Below are 18,398 nucleotides of genomic sequence, written 5' to 3'. Positions count from 1 at the left end.
AGCACTTAGTTTCTTATTTAATCTTATTTTTCCCCTCATGACGGCCTTTATAGCATCCCATGAAATAGATGGTGAAATATCCCCATTATCATTTTGTTCCAGATATTCTCTAATATCAGTTTTCAAATTCTGTACAATCTGAAGATTATTAAAAATATTTGAATTCAACTTCCATAATGTTGACCTACGTTTCCTATTCAAAATTATGGATAAATTAATGAGAGCATAATCAAATAGGTCTATTACACCAATATCACAATCCCTTACTTTATCTCAGCTAAAAATAAAAAAAAAATAATCTATTCTAGATTAAGTGTGGTGGAGAATAATGTGTATAATCCCTACTAGATAGATACATCTGCCTCCAGATAGCTATTATTCCTAATTCTTTCATCACCATATTGATTCTCTTGCAAACTGAATTTTGTTGTTTACTTAATCCAGAGGAATCTAAATGTGGGTTCAGACGAATAATCAGGTCACCCCCACAAATCAGCACACCCTGGGGATTGGCCATCAAATCAAACAGCCTTTTGTAGAAGTTCCATTCACTTCTTTTAAAAGAAATTATTTTTATAGCAGAATCCATCTGCATTCCTCTTTACACAGAGAAAAACAAGTAAATAAACCCTCCTCTCCATATCTTCTCTTTAAGGCATAACAAACACATCCCCTTAAAAATAAGAACAGTTGTAAATCAACAAGATACGAGTAGAACAGTTCAAAAAATAGAAACAACTGGAAATGTTCTTGGTGGTTCCCAGAACAAGGTCTCAATGCAGACCTTAAACAAGTCAACACCTCTGGAGGGAAAGCCTCCATCTTTTGTCCTTTTAAGAGGGCCCTCCATTACTTGCCTTTAATGGCATCACATATCAATCCCAACTAAATTACTTTATCCATTACATTATCCATTAAATCCAGTTTCCTCCTCTGTGCGTCATAAGTTTGGTAAATTACAAGAAATAACAGAAACTCACATTATGACCACTAGTCCAACTGATACAAACTCCACTCAATCGTTCAATTCAAAACCAGACCTTTTTTGTTTTCTTTTTTCTTTCTGTCTTTCTCTTAAGTTTAATGTTAGTACCTGGCTTAAAGGTCATCCAATTCCGGCCATCCTAACGCTTGAAGACACTTGCCTGTAGCCTATTGGTTGCCATGTCAGTCGCCATATCTGATCCAGAATCTTGTCAGGCTGAGAGACCACTGTGTAGCCCCGAGACCGCCATGTCTCGTGTTGCCTCCTCTACTGACTCACAGATTACCGTCCCTTCGTCATAAAACTATTAGCTTTGCTGGATACAGAGTCCGGAGCTTTATGTTGTTGTCTTTTAATGCTCGTCGTGCTTCGGCGTATTATCTTCGTTTGATGAGGATTCCAGGCGCATAATCGTGATCCAGGCTTATTTTGCTGTTATTCCACACAAAGCCTCTCCTTTGCCATGCCAGTTTCAAGACTTCTTCCTTTGTTCTGTAGCTAAGAAATCGGACGACCAGCGATCTTGGCGGTGCTCCAGTGGGGGGTTGCGGCCCCAAGGCATGATGCGCTCACTCTGAATGTCCGTGGAGGGCGGTATTTCGAGATTCTCACCTTGAATGACTCTACTGGTCCATTAGGCTACCTTGAAGCTGTATCTTAAGTTTTAGTATCTCAGCCAGAACCTCTTCCATGCCTTAATTATATTCTTTCTTCGTTCTGTACAATTCGCACTTCTGCGTCATCCATCTGACCCTTACAGTCTTGTCGAAAGTCCCGTATTTCTCTTAGAATCAACTCCAGATGCTTCTGCTGTTTCCTTCACTCGTCCACCATCATGATTAGTGGCGGTGGCTGACGAAGCGCTACCACAAGAGACAGATTCGTCGTCACGTTTTTCTGGTTGTTGGATCGTTTTTGCCCTTAAACCTAGTCTCCATACCTGCCCCGTCTTCCATGTAGTAATTCTGATCACGTCTTGATAATAATTCGAAGTTTTAGTCGAGAGACTCTTTCTTAAGCTGCCATTATGCTGGTGACGTAACCGGAACCCTCTCATTCTTATCGTATGAGTTGTAAACATTATTTGTGCTAGTAACAGTTAAAGAGTAGAGGTGTATACTGTGAGTTATCTCTGTGAGGTTTCTCTTTATACTGCACTTAGACAATGTAAACAATTACTGCAGTATTAACAGTTCTGAAAATGTTTTTTTAATCTTTCCACAGAGAGACCAAAAGCTGTGGTGTCCATACAGCCTGATGATCAGGTGTTCAGAGGAGAGACTGTCTCTCTCAGATGTGACATACAGGGAGAAGGAGTCTCTGACTGGCAGCACAGCTGGTTTAAAGATGATTCATACAGAGCTGTCAGTAATGAACAGCAGTACAGAATCAGCTCTGTTACAGAGTCTCACAGTGGAAAATACACCTGTAGAGGAACAGAGAGAAGAACATCACGCTACTCACACACCAGTGAAGCTGTTACACTGACTGTATCAGGTGAGTGTGATCATCTCTTCAGTGTTCATTAATCTCAGTATCATAGCAATACAGATGAGACCAGATGTTTAGTTTGTGTTTTCATTATTGAAACTGACTCTGAATCTGCACTGCTGTTCTCTTCTTTCTGTAAATCTACCCAAACCTACACTGACTGTAGAACCAGAGAGTCCTGTGTTGCCCTGTAACTGAATTTGCACAATTTAACATGGAGTTTGGCCAAAATTTTATTTGCAGTATCTTGTGCTGCAAATAAAACATTGGCTAAATTCTGTGCCAGACTGTGCAACTTCAGTTATTCTGCAGCTTAGATTATACAATAAAGAATTTCTGCTGCTAGATCTACAGTGCAAGACAATAACAACATTCTGCACCTTATTTTTTTACTGGCACCCACAAAAGGAAGAGGGAGAGTTTGGAGCTGTTCATGGCTGGTGAAGTGGGAAACATGGAATGTTTATATTCCAAAAGCTTAAAGGAAATATGCTCATTCTTCTGTTGTTTACATGGTAGCTGCTTAGTCCTTTTAAGAAAGGTCACTCTATACGTTAACTAAATGATGGACCACGTTAACATATGTATGCTAACATAGAACGTGTGAGTAATAAAGCTTTGCTTTAATTTATCATCTGCACCCTCTGTTCCTCTCCCTATCACACACACACACACACACACACACACACACACACACACACACACACATACGGTTTTAGATGTTTGTTGCAGCAAAGGTCACATTGCGTCATTTTGGACCAACATTTCAAAAACTGCCAGAACTTCATCATAAGCTTTCTTTGGTCTGTAAATGAGCTGCCATGAAGCGTGTCACAAACATTTAAAGACCACTGAATTTAACTCAAATAATCAAATCATTTTCCACGATTTGCAGTTTTTGTCTTCAACAGCCTTATCGTAATCAAACAGTGTAAACCTGCCTTTAGATCTGTCAGTTTCTGACTGATCATGTCATGTTTAACAAAACAAAAAATCTTCAAAGGTGACCTCTAAAAGGTGGCACATTAAATCTCTGATGGACTAATAAACAAAATGAGCTATTCTCTCTCCTCTCCTCTGTTCTCACAGCTTCACCCAGAGCTACACTGACTGTAGAACCCAAATGGAGTCCTGTGTTCACTGGAGAGTCAGTCACTCTGAAGTGTGAGATAGAGTCTTACAGTAACTGGAGATATCAGTGGTATAAAGGCAGCAGTAGAACTGCAGTCTCTCAGTCTCAGACAAACACCTTCACCATCAGATCAGCAGCAGATCAGGATCAGTACTGGTGTAGAGGAGAGAGATATTACAGACCCTCATCATCACAACTCAGCAATCCTGTTACTGTCACAGTGAAAGGTAACATTACTGCTTTCATGCTGTCACTGTATTTCATGCAATGTGAATCATGTCTTCAAAAATGTGTTGTTAGCACCAAGATATAATAATGTTTTTATTACAGCATATCAATTCTGTTTTGGAATAAGACTGTATTTGTACTTCAAAAGGTAGTTAAGTGTTTCATAATTAATATTCAGGATGTGAAATTTCAGTAATAGTAAAACGTTTACACAAGATGAATTCAATGAAATAGTATTTGTTTAATCTGAGTGTATTTTAATAGGAAAATGAACACCTGCAGTACATCTGAAATCTGTTCTCAAATAGACACTAATGTTGTAGGTCTTGTAAGCTCTGCAGGTGTTCATTTAGGCAGCAAAATTAACATTTCCCTTTTAGAATATTTTCTTTTTCATGTGTATCTTATATGTGTCACAAATTATATGTGCTAGTTAAGAGTTAAATGGTGGATATTTATCTGAGATAATATTAAAAATGTTCCCTTCTTATACTGTACATAGACAATGTAAACAATTACTGCAGAATTAACAGTTCTGAAAATGTTTTATTTTGTTTCTACAGAGAGACTGAAATCATTTAAACATAGTTACGATTTTTATACGTTTTATACTCCTTACAGGATAACAGCAGTCATAGGGCAGGTTGACACTATATGATTTTCATCACAATAATGCAGACAAATTTTGAAAATCAAGAAAGAATTCTTTGGTTGTGAGTTCAAATTTCAGGTTTTAGAATTTTATTGCAAAATCTCACAGTTTGACTGCTGCTACAACATACAGAAAAAACAACAAATAAAGAGCAGCTTGAAATGACACGTATGTGTACACAGAAGAAGGAGAGGTGATAAATTAACACAAAAACTTTCATTCTTACAAAATTAAGAATATTAGCTTACATAATAAGTTTGGCCCAGCCTTCAGTCTACATATAGAGTTACCTACAGGGAGCTAGCTCTATGGATCTGTTTTTCAGCAAAACGATGCAGAATGTCATCATTTTCTTGCATACCAGAAAATCTTTATTGTATAATCTGACATGCAGTATAAATAAATTTGCCCAATCTGACATGGAGTGTGGCTTTTGCTACTGTCTTTAAGAGTGATGTATGTAAATAAGCTCTGTTCTGACTGTGATTCATTTGGAAAACTAGTTGAAGCACACCTTATAACCTGAATGAAAGGGGCTAAACTGCTGTAGGCTGATAAGGTAGATATATGTAAATGTGTTAGTTTTTGTGACATCATAAATGCAGTAAATTCAAAACCTGCTCCTTTTGCAGCTTAGTTTTCATACATGGACTTACTCATGAATGAATGACAGATTTTAAACCTATTATAATGTTTATACATTAAATTGAAGCCTTTTATTTCCAATATGAGTTTTTGTGTCATAGGCCCTTTAAATGTGGGAAATTTTCAACATAGTGTATTTGATTTCCTAGCCCTACAATATGTAACATATATCAATGAACATCAATTACCATCAGATTAGGCTAACAGAAGCTTGTTTAACACCAGAAATCCGACAGAATGGTGCATTTTTGCAAAGCATCCATCAAAGTATGGATTTGTGTGCTGTGAGCAACTGTTGAAAAATTCTCAGTCTTCCTAGTGTAAACAGACAATGTAAACTACATCTGAATTAATTGTTTTGATTAAATCAATTCCTTGCACATTTAATCTTCTCTAGTCATGGTAAACTGTCATTGGGCAGGGTTTCTGGAGAAGAGATAATAGGGATAATCCTACTATCCTACCCAGTATTGCATTTATAGACTGTATATTTGTATATTTATAGATAGTACATTTGTAACATTCATATTTTAAATATAAGTTGTTTCTGAGGTCTTATGCATTAAAATGAACTTGAAAAATACTCAAGAGATTGATCTACAAAAAAATCTTTAAATATACACCACTAACCTTTCCTTTTCTCTCCTCTGTTTCCACAGCTTTACCCAGAGCTACACTGGCTGTAGAACCCAAATGGAGTCCTGTGTTCACTGGAGAGTCAGTCACTCTGAAGTGTGAAATAGAGCCTCACAGTAACTGGAGATATCAGTGGTATAAAGGCAGCAGTAGAACTGCAGTCAGTCAGTCTCAGACAAACACCTTCACCATCAGATCAGCAGCAGATCAGGATCAGTACTGGTGTAGAGGAGAGAGAGATAACAGACCCTCATCATCACAACCCAGCAATCCTGTTACTCTCGCAGTGAGAGGTAAGATCACTGCTTTCTTATTCTAACTGTATTTCAACATTCAATTTTACATGATATGGGCTCTGTAAACATGGGGAAATGTTCAACATAGTGATATTTGAGTGTCTACTCTCAAATTATGTACAATACATTTACACCAGTAACTCGCAAATGGACGAGTAAAAAATCAGGGGAGTATTTGTTTCCAGAGGCAATGAGCCAAAAACTGAAGAATTTACCTTGTGTGTTGTTGTTGTTTCAGGGCTTGTATTAATGTTTTTAACATTTTAAAACATTTTATAATTCATTTTTATTTTTAAATCAAATATTTAGAGTCAATTTTTACCCGTTCGTGCCATCAGCCTCCATTACCAGTTAAAAGCATGGATGTATGTTTGTGAGCAACTGTTGAAAAATTATGATTCTTCATAGTGTAAACAGATTAGGTAGAGTTTCTGAAGTAGAGATATTAGGTGTAATCACATACTTTTAATGCAAATCAGTGTTGCATTCAGAGACTATACATTTGTAATATTTTATTTTTCTAACATAAGCAATTTCTGACATTAGATATATTAATCATCAATATGAATTTAAAAAATATAATGTCTTTAAATATACAACCCTAACCTTCTCTTTCCTCTGTTCCCACAGCTTTACCCAGAGCTACACTGACTGTAGAACCCAGATGGAGTCCTGTGTTCACTGGAGAGTCAGTCACTCTGAAGTGTGAGATAGAGTCTTACAGTGACTGGAGATATCAGTGGTATAAAGGCAGCAGTAGAACTGCAGTCTATCAGTCTCAGACAAACACCTTCAGCATCAGATCAGCAGCAGGCCTGGATCAGGATCAGTACTGGTGTAGAGGAGAGAGTTATTACAGACCCTCATCATCAGAACGCAGCAATACTGTTACTCTCACAGTGAAAGGCAAGATCACTGCTTTCGTACTCTCACTGTATTTCTACATTCAGTTTTCTGTGATATTTGCTCTTTAAATGTGGAAAGTTTTATGTCTTTAAAAATGTGTTATTTGTATTGAAGTATAATAATGTTTTTATCACGTATATTAATCCTTTTGTGGAATCAGATGGTGTACTTATCTCAAAAGGTGGTTTATTGTTTTATAATCAGTATTCAGAGTATAATATTTCAGTAATAATAAATATTTACACTTAAAGTCCAAGATATATTGTTTTTTTACTGATGGCTTTGGCCTGATCAGAGGCCAGATTTAAACCCTATTGAGAACATTTGGTCTCACAAACTAGTTCCACAATGTTTTTCAACTGTTTGAGTCATCAATGATAAATGAAAAAATACTGACTTTTTCTGTAAAATGTTGTCTGCAAATTTACACACAAAACTACAAGATTTAAAGAAATGAAAGGAAAAAGCTATCCAAAATTAAGTTACTGTATCTAATTTGTTTAATGATTTGTTGTTGAGATTACTAGAAGGTTAATATTTTGTCATTTTGGTTTTGGCCCAGTGTAGACATGATAAGTTTAATAAAATAGTATTTGTTGAGTGTATTTTAACAAGAAAAACAATGCTAAATTCACACCTGTGTTTCATCTGAAATCAGTGTTTTAAAATAGACACTATACACTCTCAGAAATAAAAGTATGAAACTGTAACTGGGGCAGTACCCCTCTTTTCAGTGTGGTGGTACCCTCAAGGGTACATCTCAGTACCTTTAGTCTTGGAACATAATTGTACCATAATCCATTAAAATTATTAAAAAATATATTTGAGAACATTTTCTTTTTCATTCCTATCTTGTAAGTGTTAAACTTTATTTGTGCTTGATATAGTTAAAAGAGTGGAGGTGTGTTCTGTGAGCTGTCACTTTATACTGTACATAGACAATGTAAACAATTACTGCAGAATTAATGGTTCTGAAAATGTTTTTTGTTTCTACAGAGAGACCAAAAGCTGTGGTGTCCATACAGCCTGATGATCAGGTGTTCAGAGGAGAGACTGTCACTCTCAGATGTGACATACAGGGTGAAGGAGTCTCTAACTGGCAGTACAGCTGGTTTAAAGATGATTCATCCACTCCTGTCCGTAATTATCAGCAGTACAGAATCAGCTCTGTTACAGAGTCTCACAGAGGAAAATACACCTGTAGAGGAACAGAGAGAGGAACATCACGCTACTCACACACCAGTGATGCTGTTACACTGACTGTATCAGGTGAGTGTGATCATCTCTTCAGTGTTCATTAATCTCAGTAAATGGGTCATTCTACAGAAATGTCGACATTTATATTTATGCATAGGAGTCACTGGTGTTACTGATCATCATTGGTGTTACACATAAGAAAGGTAACCCCAGAGAAAGTAACACCATTTTTTATGAAAAATGCATTTTACAAAATAGCTGCTACAGAGCATCAATGTTGTCAATCATGGAATAAGCACTAAAATATGTAATTTAATCCATTCATATTCTGTTTATTCACAATCACCTAAGAATAAAATAGGTCATACCCGTGACTTCAGTTAAAAGCTTCATATAAAATGATAAGCTAAATGGGAAAATTTCTGATAACTGAACACACACAGTGGACTATATATGGCACTTACCCTTTACATGTGAGTGTGAGGAGAAGCACTTCTGTGGTGCTTATAATACTATGTAATTGATTTAAAAAACAGTTTTGCTAAATTGATGCCCTGTAATTATTAAAATAACATTGTTACACTAACATGTTTTTCAAGTGTAATGTATGTGTAAACGCTAAGGACGCAAAAATGGACGTTTCCATAGAATGGCCCAAATACTATCAATATGCACTGCTATTGAATATGTGAATAAGAAAATACATTTAAAAAATTCACAAAAACTAATAAATCTTAAGAAATGCTAGGAAGCTCCAGCTTCATCCCTATAATACTCAGACACAGACTGCATAAAGTACTGGCCACGTTGCCAACATGCTTTACGAATAATAGCTAATTACTGTATAATCTGACATTTCAACTTCTTTGACAAGAAGCCAAACTTATTTCTCCCAGAATGCACCATTCTTACACAGTACTCTGCTGTATGGAAGGGATACAGTAAATTACTGCAGTGTTGTGTTACTTGAAGTACAACCCCATTTCCAAAAAAGTTGGGACGCTGTGCAATAACTAAATAAAATAGAACGCAATGATATGCAAATCATGCAAACCACATTTTTAAAGGTGACGGGTCTGGACTTCAGGCAGGTCAGTTTAGCACGAAGCAATGCTGTTGTAATACAGAATGTGGTTTGGCAATGTCTTGCTGAAATAAACAAGGCCTTCCCTAAAAAAGGTGTCATCAGGATGGCAGCATATGTTGCCCAAACATGTATATATCGTTTAGCAGTAAAGTTGCCTTCACAGATGTGCAAGTCATCCATGCCATGCACACTAATGCACCCCTGTACCATCAGCACATGTAATGATTTCCACTACAGAATCATGTCTTTTTTTTTAATGCTGCCCCGCCTGAGGGCCCAAAGATCACGGCCAGCAAATACTGGTTTTTGGCCTTGTCCCTTGCATACAGAGATTTCTCCAGATTCTCTGAGTTTTTTAATTATGATATTATGTACCGTAGATGATGAAAAGCAAAAGTTCTTTGCTATTTTACGTTGAGAAATGTTATTCTTGAATTGTTGCACTATTTGCCCACCCAGTCTTTCACAGAGTGATGAACTCCTCCCCATCTTTTTTAGTATTACACAACTTTACCAGCCTTTGTTATCTCCATCCCAATCATCCCAATCAAATTCAAAATGGGCATATATTTTTCAAAAACAATGAAATTTCTCAGTTTTAACTTTTGATATATTGTCTCTGTACTATTTTCAATGAAATATAGGGTTTAAATGATTTGCACATCATTGAATTTTGTTTTTATTTGCAATCTGCACAGCGTCCCAACTAACAGGGTTAGGATTATTCGTGGTCATGATTTCTTAATTTGTTCCCACGATTATCAATTCTTTCTCTGGTTTTCTTTTAATCTTGCTCATGTTTTCTTTAACCCTTGTGTGGTTTTCATGTTTTTGTCACTCAGTGGTCAGCTGTAGCCAGTCAGCAACCTGTCCACATTGTCCACCCTTACACACACACATATATACAAACATATACACACAGACACACACACACACTAACAGCAGTCCATGTAGGAGGAGAACAGAGTGAAGAGACACAGCACCTCCACACTTTTATTTTCTGCGGGTTTAGCCCAATACCACATGTGTGATATAAATGTGTAGGGGTGAACAGTGTGAGGTCATTGAAATGTGTTATTTTATATGTTCTTAACAGAAAATGAGCAAAAGCCAAGAAATCTGAGGTTGAAATAATAATAAATCGCATAATTTTTTCTTTTGGTAAATAACAAAAAAACTCCATAAAAGAGAATTTTCCTTGAGCAGAAAAATGGCACTCACTGGTTCTTCTTTGGAGCCAACACTTTATTATCTTCACACACACACACACACACACACACAGGTGTCATTCCATGCTGCTCCTTATTGATTGTTTTGGATGTGTGTTGTAGCAGAGGTCACAAAGCGCAACTCTGTACCAAAATTTCTAACGTGGCCAGAACTTTATCAAAAGCTGTCATTATTGTAGGCTGTATTCTTTCATGATTTGCATTTTTTATTTTGCAACAGTATTATCATGATCATACAGTGTAAAACCACCTTTAGTTGGTCTTCTTATGTTTAACAAAATCGATAAAAAAAATCCTCAAAAAGTGACCTGTGAGAGGTGGAATGTTAAATTTCTGATGGACTTACATACATAGATATTCTCTCTCCTCTCCTCTGTTCTCACAGCTTCACCCAGAACTACACTGACTGTAGAACCAGAGAGTCCTGTGTTCACTGGAGAGTCAGTCACTCTGAAGTGTGAGATAGAGTCTTACAGTAACTGGACATATCAGTGGTATAAAGGCAGCAGTAGAGCTGCAGTCAATCAGTCTCAGACAAACACCTTCACCATCACATCAGCAGCAGATCAGGATCAGGATCAGTACTGGTGTAGAGGAGAGAGAAATAACAGACCTTCATCATCACAACTCAGCAATACTGTTACTGTCACAATGGAAGGTATGATTTTTTTACTGCTTATGTACTGTCACTGTCACAGAAAAGGTAATTATTATTATTATTATTATTATTATTTTGCTAATGACAAACAATAATTCGTTCATTGGTAGAACAATTTAAGTGGTTTTAGGTGGGATGCTTAGTCTCTACATGATTTTTATTTTTGATTTCTGCTTCCAACAGCTTCTTCACCCAATGCTACACTGACTGTAGAAGCCAAATGGAGTCCGGTGTTCACTGGAGAGTCAGTCACTCTGAAGTGTGAGATAGATTCTTACAGGAACTGGAGATATCAGTGGTATAAAGGCAGCAGTAGCACTGCAGTCTATCAGTCTCAGACAAACACCTTCATCATCAGATCAGCAGCAGATCAGGATCAGTACTGGTGTAAAGGAGAGAGCGATTACAGACAAACATCATCACAAACCAGCAATACCGTTACTCTTACACTGAAAGGTGAGTGTACTAGTTTTGTACCCTCACTGTAAAGAAGATTCATTAATATTATTTCATTTCCAGTGGCATCTCTGGCACAGAAAGCCTGGTGGGGCACAACAAAAAAAAACCTGTAGGGGCAGCAGCCGACTGATCAGTGAAACTGCACACAAACTTGATCTAAACATAAACACACTCCATCAATGAAATCACAAATTCACAAATTAACGTAACATGGTGCAGGAGTTGGTGGAAGTATAGACAAGAATATGAGTGATATGATAACAACATTAAATCTCACAAAACCTTGTTACACAGCATCACATTACAAATCCAAAGTTATTAAGCAGTATACAATCACTGTGGTCTGTAACTACATATCCAAAGCAACATTTCAGAGCAGGGTACACACTGCTTTCCAGGCATTAGGAATAACACGCCTTGTAATAAAGCAAAATGACTCACCATTGAAGGGCACCTCTTTGAAAAGATACACGATGATCTTTCATCTGTGCAAACTTGTCAAAAGGTTTTATAAAGTCCACCAATCCATAAATCAATTCCTTTTCAATTGATAACGTAGCAAGAGCATAAAAGAGCAGGCAGTGATTTTTAGCTACACTCACAGTTAGCCATGGATTTCTCTTGAACCTCTCTGGATTGAAGTTTTTGTCCGTTCCAGACTGAGTGATGTTGAAATCCTCTGGCTGGTGAGTCCCAAACATTTAATCTCTAATTTCTGCTCTAAAGGCAGGGTACTGAATTGAACTTTCATTACATTTTCGACTTGACTCATTATATTGTTTTGCTATTAGGAGTGGCTACCACAACTGTTGATGAACAGTGGCTAGCTGCGTAGCAACGTCCATACCGTAAACGACGTTTACTAAACGTCTGGACATATGTAAATTCTTATCTCAGCATGGGGCCAACATGACCGTGCCCCACAGCTGGTTTTTTAAAGCGTGTTGAACATGCGCAGAGTGTTTAACTGCTCACTTGGTTAAACAACACTGACGGCCTGGACCCACGCTCACCAAACCAAGACTGCCAGGAGAAGTAGGTAGCCTACTGGCATTTCCACAACAGGTATATGTAATAAACACGCAGCAATGCAAGTTATGAAGAAAAAAAATGTTATACTGAAAAGTATAAGAAAAAATTATTATACTGAATAATTGATCATGTCGTCCACTGCTCCACAGCAACATCTGTTGGGGCCAGGCCCCACCGGCCCTTAATGTAAAGAAGCCCCTGTTCATTTCTGTTAAGCTAATCAACACAAAACAAAATGACTTTACAGCATATCAATGCTGTCTTTGGGAATATTAAAACGTGTTTACAGTGGAGGAAATAAGTATTTGATCCCCCACTGATTTTGAAAATTTGTACTCAAATACACAAATAATTAAACAGTCTATGATTTTTATGGTAGCTTCATTTTAACAGTGAGAGATGGAATATCAAAAAGAAAATCTAGAAAATTAAATAATATTTAGATAAAAAATAATTTGCATTTCATTGAGGGAAATAAGTATTTGATCCCCTAAAAACCATGACTAATGTTGGCTCCCACAGACCACCAACACACCCTAATCTCAGTGAAGTCATTACCTGCATGTGAGGCACCTGTCCCAAATTGTCACCTGTATAAAAGGCCACCTGCCAACAGACTCAGTGACACTCCAACATCTCCACCATGGGCAAGACTAAAGAGCTGTCTAAAGATGTCAGGGACAAAATTGTTGACCTATACAAGGCTGGAATGGGCTACAACGCCTGGGAGAGACTGGGAGAAGGTGCTGTGGTCAGATGAGACCAAAATTGAGCTCTTTGGCCTCAACTCAACTCGACGTGTTTGGAGGAGGAAAAATACAGAATATGACCCTAAGAACACCATCCCCACCGTCAAGAGAGCTGAAGCCTCGCGTTTCCAAATGCATGCCTAAAAACCTTAAGGATTTGGAGATGATCTGCAGAGAGGAGTGGGCCAAAATTACTCCTGAAGTGTGTGCAAACCTTATAAAAAACTACAAGAAACGTCTGACTGCTGTGCTTGCCAACAAAGGTTTTGCCACCAAATATTAAATGATGTTTTACTAGGGGGTCAAATACTTATTTCCTTCAATGAAATTCAAATTAATTTTTATTTCTCATTTCATGTAATTTTCTCAGTTTCTCTTTTGATATTCTATGTATCACTGTTAAAATAAAGCTGGCATAAAATTATGAGATGTTTCATTTATTTTTTTATATTAAAACTTTTAAAGTCAGTGGGGAATCAAATACTTATTTCCTCCACTGTATTTATATTTTAATGATAGAGTTAGAGTTTTTTTTTCTTCTTCGTTTTTTTTCTTCAGTCTTTACCTAGATGCTATTTTGGTTTGAATTTATTAAATATACGTATATATGTTATGTATATGTTACTTTTGCAAATGTTCTCAGTACAGACACATTTTAGTAGATAATTTGAGTTTTTAGTTTGGGTCCTAAAAACTGTGTACTTCACCTCCAACAGCAGAAAAACCTAAACCTGAACTCACATCAAGCCATAAAGAAGCTGCACTGATAGGAAATCCAGTGGTTCTGTACTGTAAGCTGGATCAGGTTGCTGGATGGACGTTTTACTGGTTCAAACACACACAGAACCCTGAGAATGAGATCAAGACTGAAACTCACTCCTACACCATCAGCTCAGTCAGTGTCTCTGATGGAGGACAGTACTGGTGCAGAGCTGGGAGAGGAGACCCAGTCTACTACACTCACTACAGTGATGCTCTCTGGATAAACATTACTGGTGAGTAGAAAACCTTCTGACAAAAGATACTAGACAGTGTCGAATGCAAAAGCACTTGTCAGCAGATCTGAATAGTAATGTAAGTTTCAGGTACACTGCTTCATTCAAAATACAACTTAAATATTTAAACAGTCTGAACAATCCTTTTAACTAGACTCTTAAAGGCTATAAAATGTGTTTTCTAGAAGTAGAGCTGCAGAAACTAAAAGGATTTCTCGGCATTAAGGTGATGAAGGACCTGTGTAAGTGTGGAGGAGCTGGGCTTCAGCTTTTTGGCTGAAACAGTGACATGTAAGAAACTGCTTAATTTCAAAAGCTCAGTGAAATTAGAGAGTGTATATGAAAAGGCAAGGGCAGAGATGAGCAAAGAAGCATACAACAGAATTACTGTTGTTTAGCCACATTAACCCCTTAAAATCTCAGGCTTATTACATACTAAGGCTTGTTATTCATTAACTACAGTAAAGTAACAGGGACTTCAGTGCAAACTGGTTGAGCTATTTTTAGGTTATAGAAGTGTGTAATAAAACTTTGGGCCCTGGCAGTTTAAAGGATTAAAAATGGGGTTGAAAATGTATGTTAATATATTTTACTTTCTAAAGAATGGAGGCTATTTTTACTCAACACTATAAAACTTATGCAGCATTTAAACTTAACAAGTCAATGACTGGGTTAACTTGAAACATGTAACTCACTGGACTTCAAATAATAAGTTAAGAAATGTAAAACACAAACACTTCTTCTGTTAATATTTCAAGTTCAGTGAACTCGAAATTCCAAGTTAACCTGGTTACTTTTTTAAGATTAAAAGCTGGATACTCTTTTTGACCTTTCTTTCTTACATTTACATTCATGGCGTTTGCAGACACTCTTATCCAAAGCGACTTACAATTTGATCATTTTTACACAGGTAGGCGAAGGTAGTGTTAGGAGTCTTGCCCAAGGACTCTTACTGGTATAGTTTAGGGTGCTTGCCCAGACAGGGATTGAACCCCAGTCTACAGCGTAGAAGGCAGAGGTGTTATCCACTACACAATACCAACCTACAGGCTAAACATAACGACTTGTGTGATTAGATAGAGCCACAAAGGCTTGTCCTATGATGTGCATTTGGTGAAGTGGAACAGTGTGGTGCCTAATTAGGACATTCTGAACCAGAATCAGATTACTGGTCTCTTTTATGCATGTATTCTGAATGCAATAAAGAAAACGGCAATAATGTTAAACCACAGCAACTTAGGTGGAACAATCAGTAGTTAAAATCAAGTATCATAAACGCAATAATAGACAACAAAAATTGCCCACCTCTGTCTTGCTTTATTTGGCACAACTCTTGAAAGTAGAGGTGTTGTAAGGTTTAAATCTTCCTTAGGCCAGAAACAAACTTCACACAACTACATAGACACATTTGAGCAGACATGATTTCACATGCTCTAACACTGCTGTGTTAAAATGATGTAGAACAATACAAATCTGAAAAAATTGAGATACTTATTTATTTTTGGACAGTTACGATATTGTAGATATATTTAATTGCCTCTACATTCCAACAGAATAAACAAAGCAGCACTGTTGCCTCTACTGTCCACATGTTTAGTTGATGAATTACATATCGATGGGATGGCAAGGAACAAATCCCTAAGAGCAAGAGGAAGAAATCTTGAGAGGAACCAAAACTAATTAAATTTATTTGCATTTATTCTTATGACTTATGGTGTTTTACTGGCAAAAAAAACAGCTGTTTCCAGGATGGAAAACATTGTGCTTAGGTGCCTTTTGCACTGAAGAATCCAAACCCTAACTGTACCAGGGGAACCAGCCTGATGTCTGGAGAAGTGAAGTTTATTTGTTTGCGCGCAGGTACCAGACACCTAGCCAGCCCATAAAACAATGGGCTGATGCAGCTTTATAGCTGGACTGATGCCAAGATTAGGCTCAGCCTGTACAGGACGAGGGACAGGTGTGACAGACATGACCATGTAGGAATAAACAAGAATAGGCAAAAGAATGTTCCAAATACAGTCACAGTACAGGCACACACAATACGGAATACAATGACGTATAACACAACACTAAACACATTACAGAGCAGTACATTTCTACAGCACAGTAAAAATGGCTCCATGGGTGAGAAGATGCGGTTTATCTTATTGGGATGCTTGTTTTGCATGATTAGTTCATGCACATATAAAAAATAAAAAAATAAAAACAATATGTGGATTCATGAAGAAACTCATTCTATCATGAATAGTTTGTGTATGATTGACTATGGGAGTCTCAGCATCATTCTAGAAAACGCTGTGTGTTTGCATCTTGCAGGAGCAAGTCGTCCAGACTCTCTGATGGTCAGTCCCAGCAGAACTCAACACTTTATTACTGACTCCCTCTCACTGAGCTGTGAGGGACAGAGTGACTCTACTGGATGGAGAGTGAGACGATACACACACAGTGAGAAGGTGTCAGATTGTTCATCAGGCTGGGGATCAGTTACAGGATCTACATGCAGCATCAGCTCCCTCTACACATCCCACACTGGAGTGTACTGGTGTGAGTCTGAATCTGGAGAGAGCAGCAATCCTGTCAACATCACAGTGACCAGTGAGTCTATATTATTATTAGTACTAATAGGACTGCAGTAACAGTGGAAAAATGATAGAAATGCTCAAAACTAAAATCTTATTTAAATTCAAATGATACAGCAGTTATGAAAAGGTAGAAAACTAATTGTATCAGAATCAGTAAATACTATTTTGAAGCCACTGAAGTTAGATATAAACTTTTGGTGCACAAAATATTTCACCATCCACACTGTCAGTGACAGAGTTATCATTACTTCATTAGTCATCTATACTTTGTTTTCAGTATTGTCTTACTCTTTCCTACAGATGGTTCTGTGATTCTGGACAGTCCTGTTCATCCTGTGACTGAGGGAGATCCTCTGACTCTACACTGTTTATATCGTGACCCAAAGCCCTCAAACCTCACAGCTGAGTTCTATAAGAATGGATCACTCCTCCAGACTACAGGAGAGATGACCATCCATACTGTCTCAAAGTCAGATGAAGGTGTCTACCACTGTAAACACCCAGAGAAAGGAGAGTCTCCACAGAGCTGGATGTCAGTCAGAGGTTTGCTGATTTCAACAGAAAGTATATTAATTAAATTAAAAATTATATGTGTATTTTATATTTGTATTTTATTTTGCCATGCATCCAACAGTTGCAACACTGCAGTTATTTCATTGTGTTTCAGGAGCATCTTCATCCTCAGTGTTCAGTCTGCTCAGTAGTTTAATGGCAGTGTCTCCATATCTGCTGGTGACCATTGTGCTGGCGGTCAAATTCTACAGAGCTCAAAGTAAGAACTCACAGTCTTCCTGAGGGTCACTTATAACAAACACACTCGAACAAACATTTCTATATTAGCCAATAACCCATTAACTCCAATAACTCATTAGAAATGTCCATCACTGTGTAATTCACAGGTAAACCTGATGAGGAGACCAGAACATATGCAGTGACAGAAGCTGGAGCATGTTGATGAGTGTCAACTGGAACAGTTTTACATTATAATCATTAAACCGTGTGCTTTAAACCCCTTTATCTCTTATTCGCAATAAATCAGGTTCATACTTAATGAATATTTTTTTATCTTGTCTACATTTACTCATCATTTTTAATATTTTTATTTTTCCATTCTGTCTTTATAAACAGCTGATATTGGCTTTTTAAATGCATAATATTTTATTGTTAAACTGTAACAAACATTGTACTTTCATCATAAATATGCAAAAGTAGTGTTGATGTCGTTTAATATATCTCTATATGATATAAATGTGATCACTTTGGAGCAGTTTGCAATTTTTATCTAAACTAAGAGTTTATTCATTTAAGACATTCTTCATTTCCTATTGTTCTTGTAGTTGTTGTCATGGTATTTTATCATCTGTAGTATCTTTCTTCCCTAATAGGTCCTTTTGTTTGAAGGCTAAACATAACTGAAGTGTGATTCTGTACTGTCT

General features: G+C 37.1%; 1 protein-coding gene across 1 annotated transcript in view; it reads left to right on the top strand.

Annotated features, from left to right (window-relative positions):
* The window catches only part of LOC118801919 (Fc receptor-like protein 5), a 28,798-nt gene extending 10,836 nt beyond the window's left edge, over nucleotides 1-17,962 (top strand). Inside the window, exons 6-15 of the mRNA XM_036562325.1 lie at nucleotides 2,210-2,482; nucleotides 3,566-3,919; nucleotides 5,793-6,062; nucleotides 6,696-6,971; nucleotides 7,968-8,240; nucleotides 14,099-14,377; nucleotides 16,697-16,975; nucleotides 17,263-17,505; nucleotides 17,630-17,734; nucleotides 17,862-17,962. Of these exons, the coding sequence (XP_036418218.1) occupies nucleotides 2,210-2,482; nucleotides 3,566-3,919; nucleotides 5,793-6,062; nucleotides 6,696-6,971; nucleotides 7,968-8,240; nucleotides 14,099-14,377; nucleotides 16,697-16,975; nucleotides 17,263-17,505; nucleotides 17,630-17,734; nucleotides 17,862-17,917 (2,408 nt within the window). The 3' untranslated portion in view covers nucleotides 17,918-17,962. The remainder of the gene's footprint in view (nucleotides 1-2,209; nucleotides 2,483-3,565; nucleotides 3,920-5,792; nucleotides 6,063-6,695; nucleotides 6,972-7,967; nucleotides 8,241-14,098; nucleotides 14,378-16,696; nucleotides 16,976-17,262; nucleotides 17,506-17,629; nucleotides 17,735-17,861) is intronic.
* Nucleotides 17,963-18,398: the final 436 nt, after the last annotated feature.

Source organism: Colossoma macropomum, unplaced genomic scaffold (assembly GCF_904425465.1).
Source record: "Colossoma macropomum unplaced genomic scaffold, Colossoma_macropomum, whole genome shotgun sequence".
NCBI classification, from domain to species: domain Eukaryota; kingdom Metazoa; phylum Chordata; class Actinopteri; order Characiformes; family Serrasalmidae; genus Colossoma; species Colossoma macropomum.
This window is presented reverse-complemented; position numbering and strand designations above follow the sequence as displayed.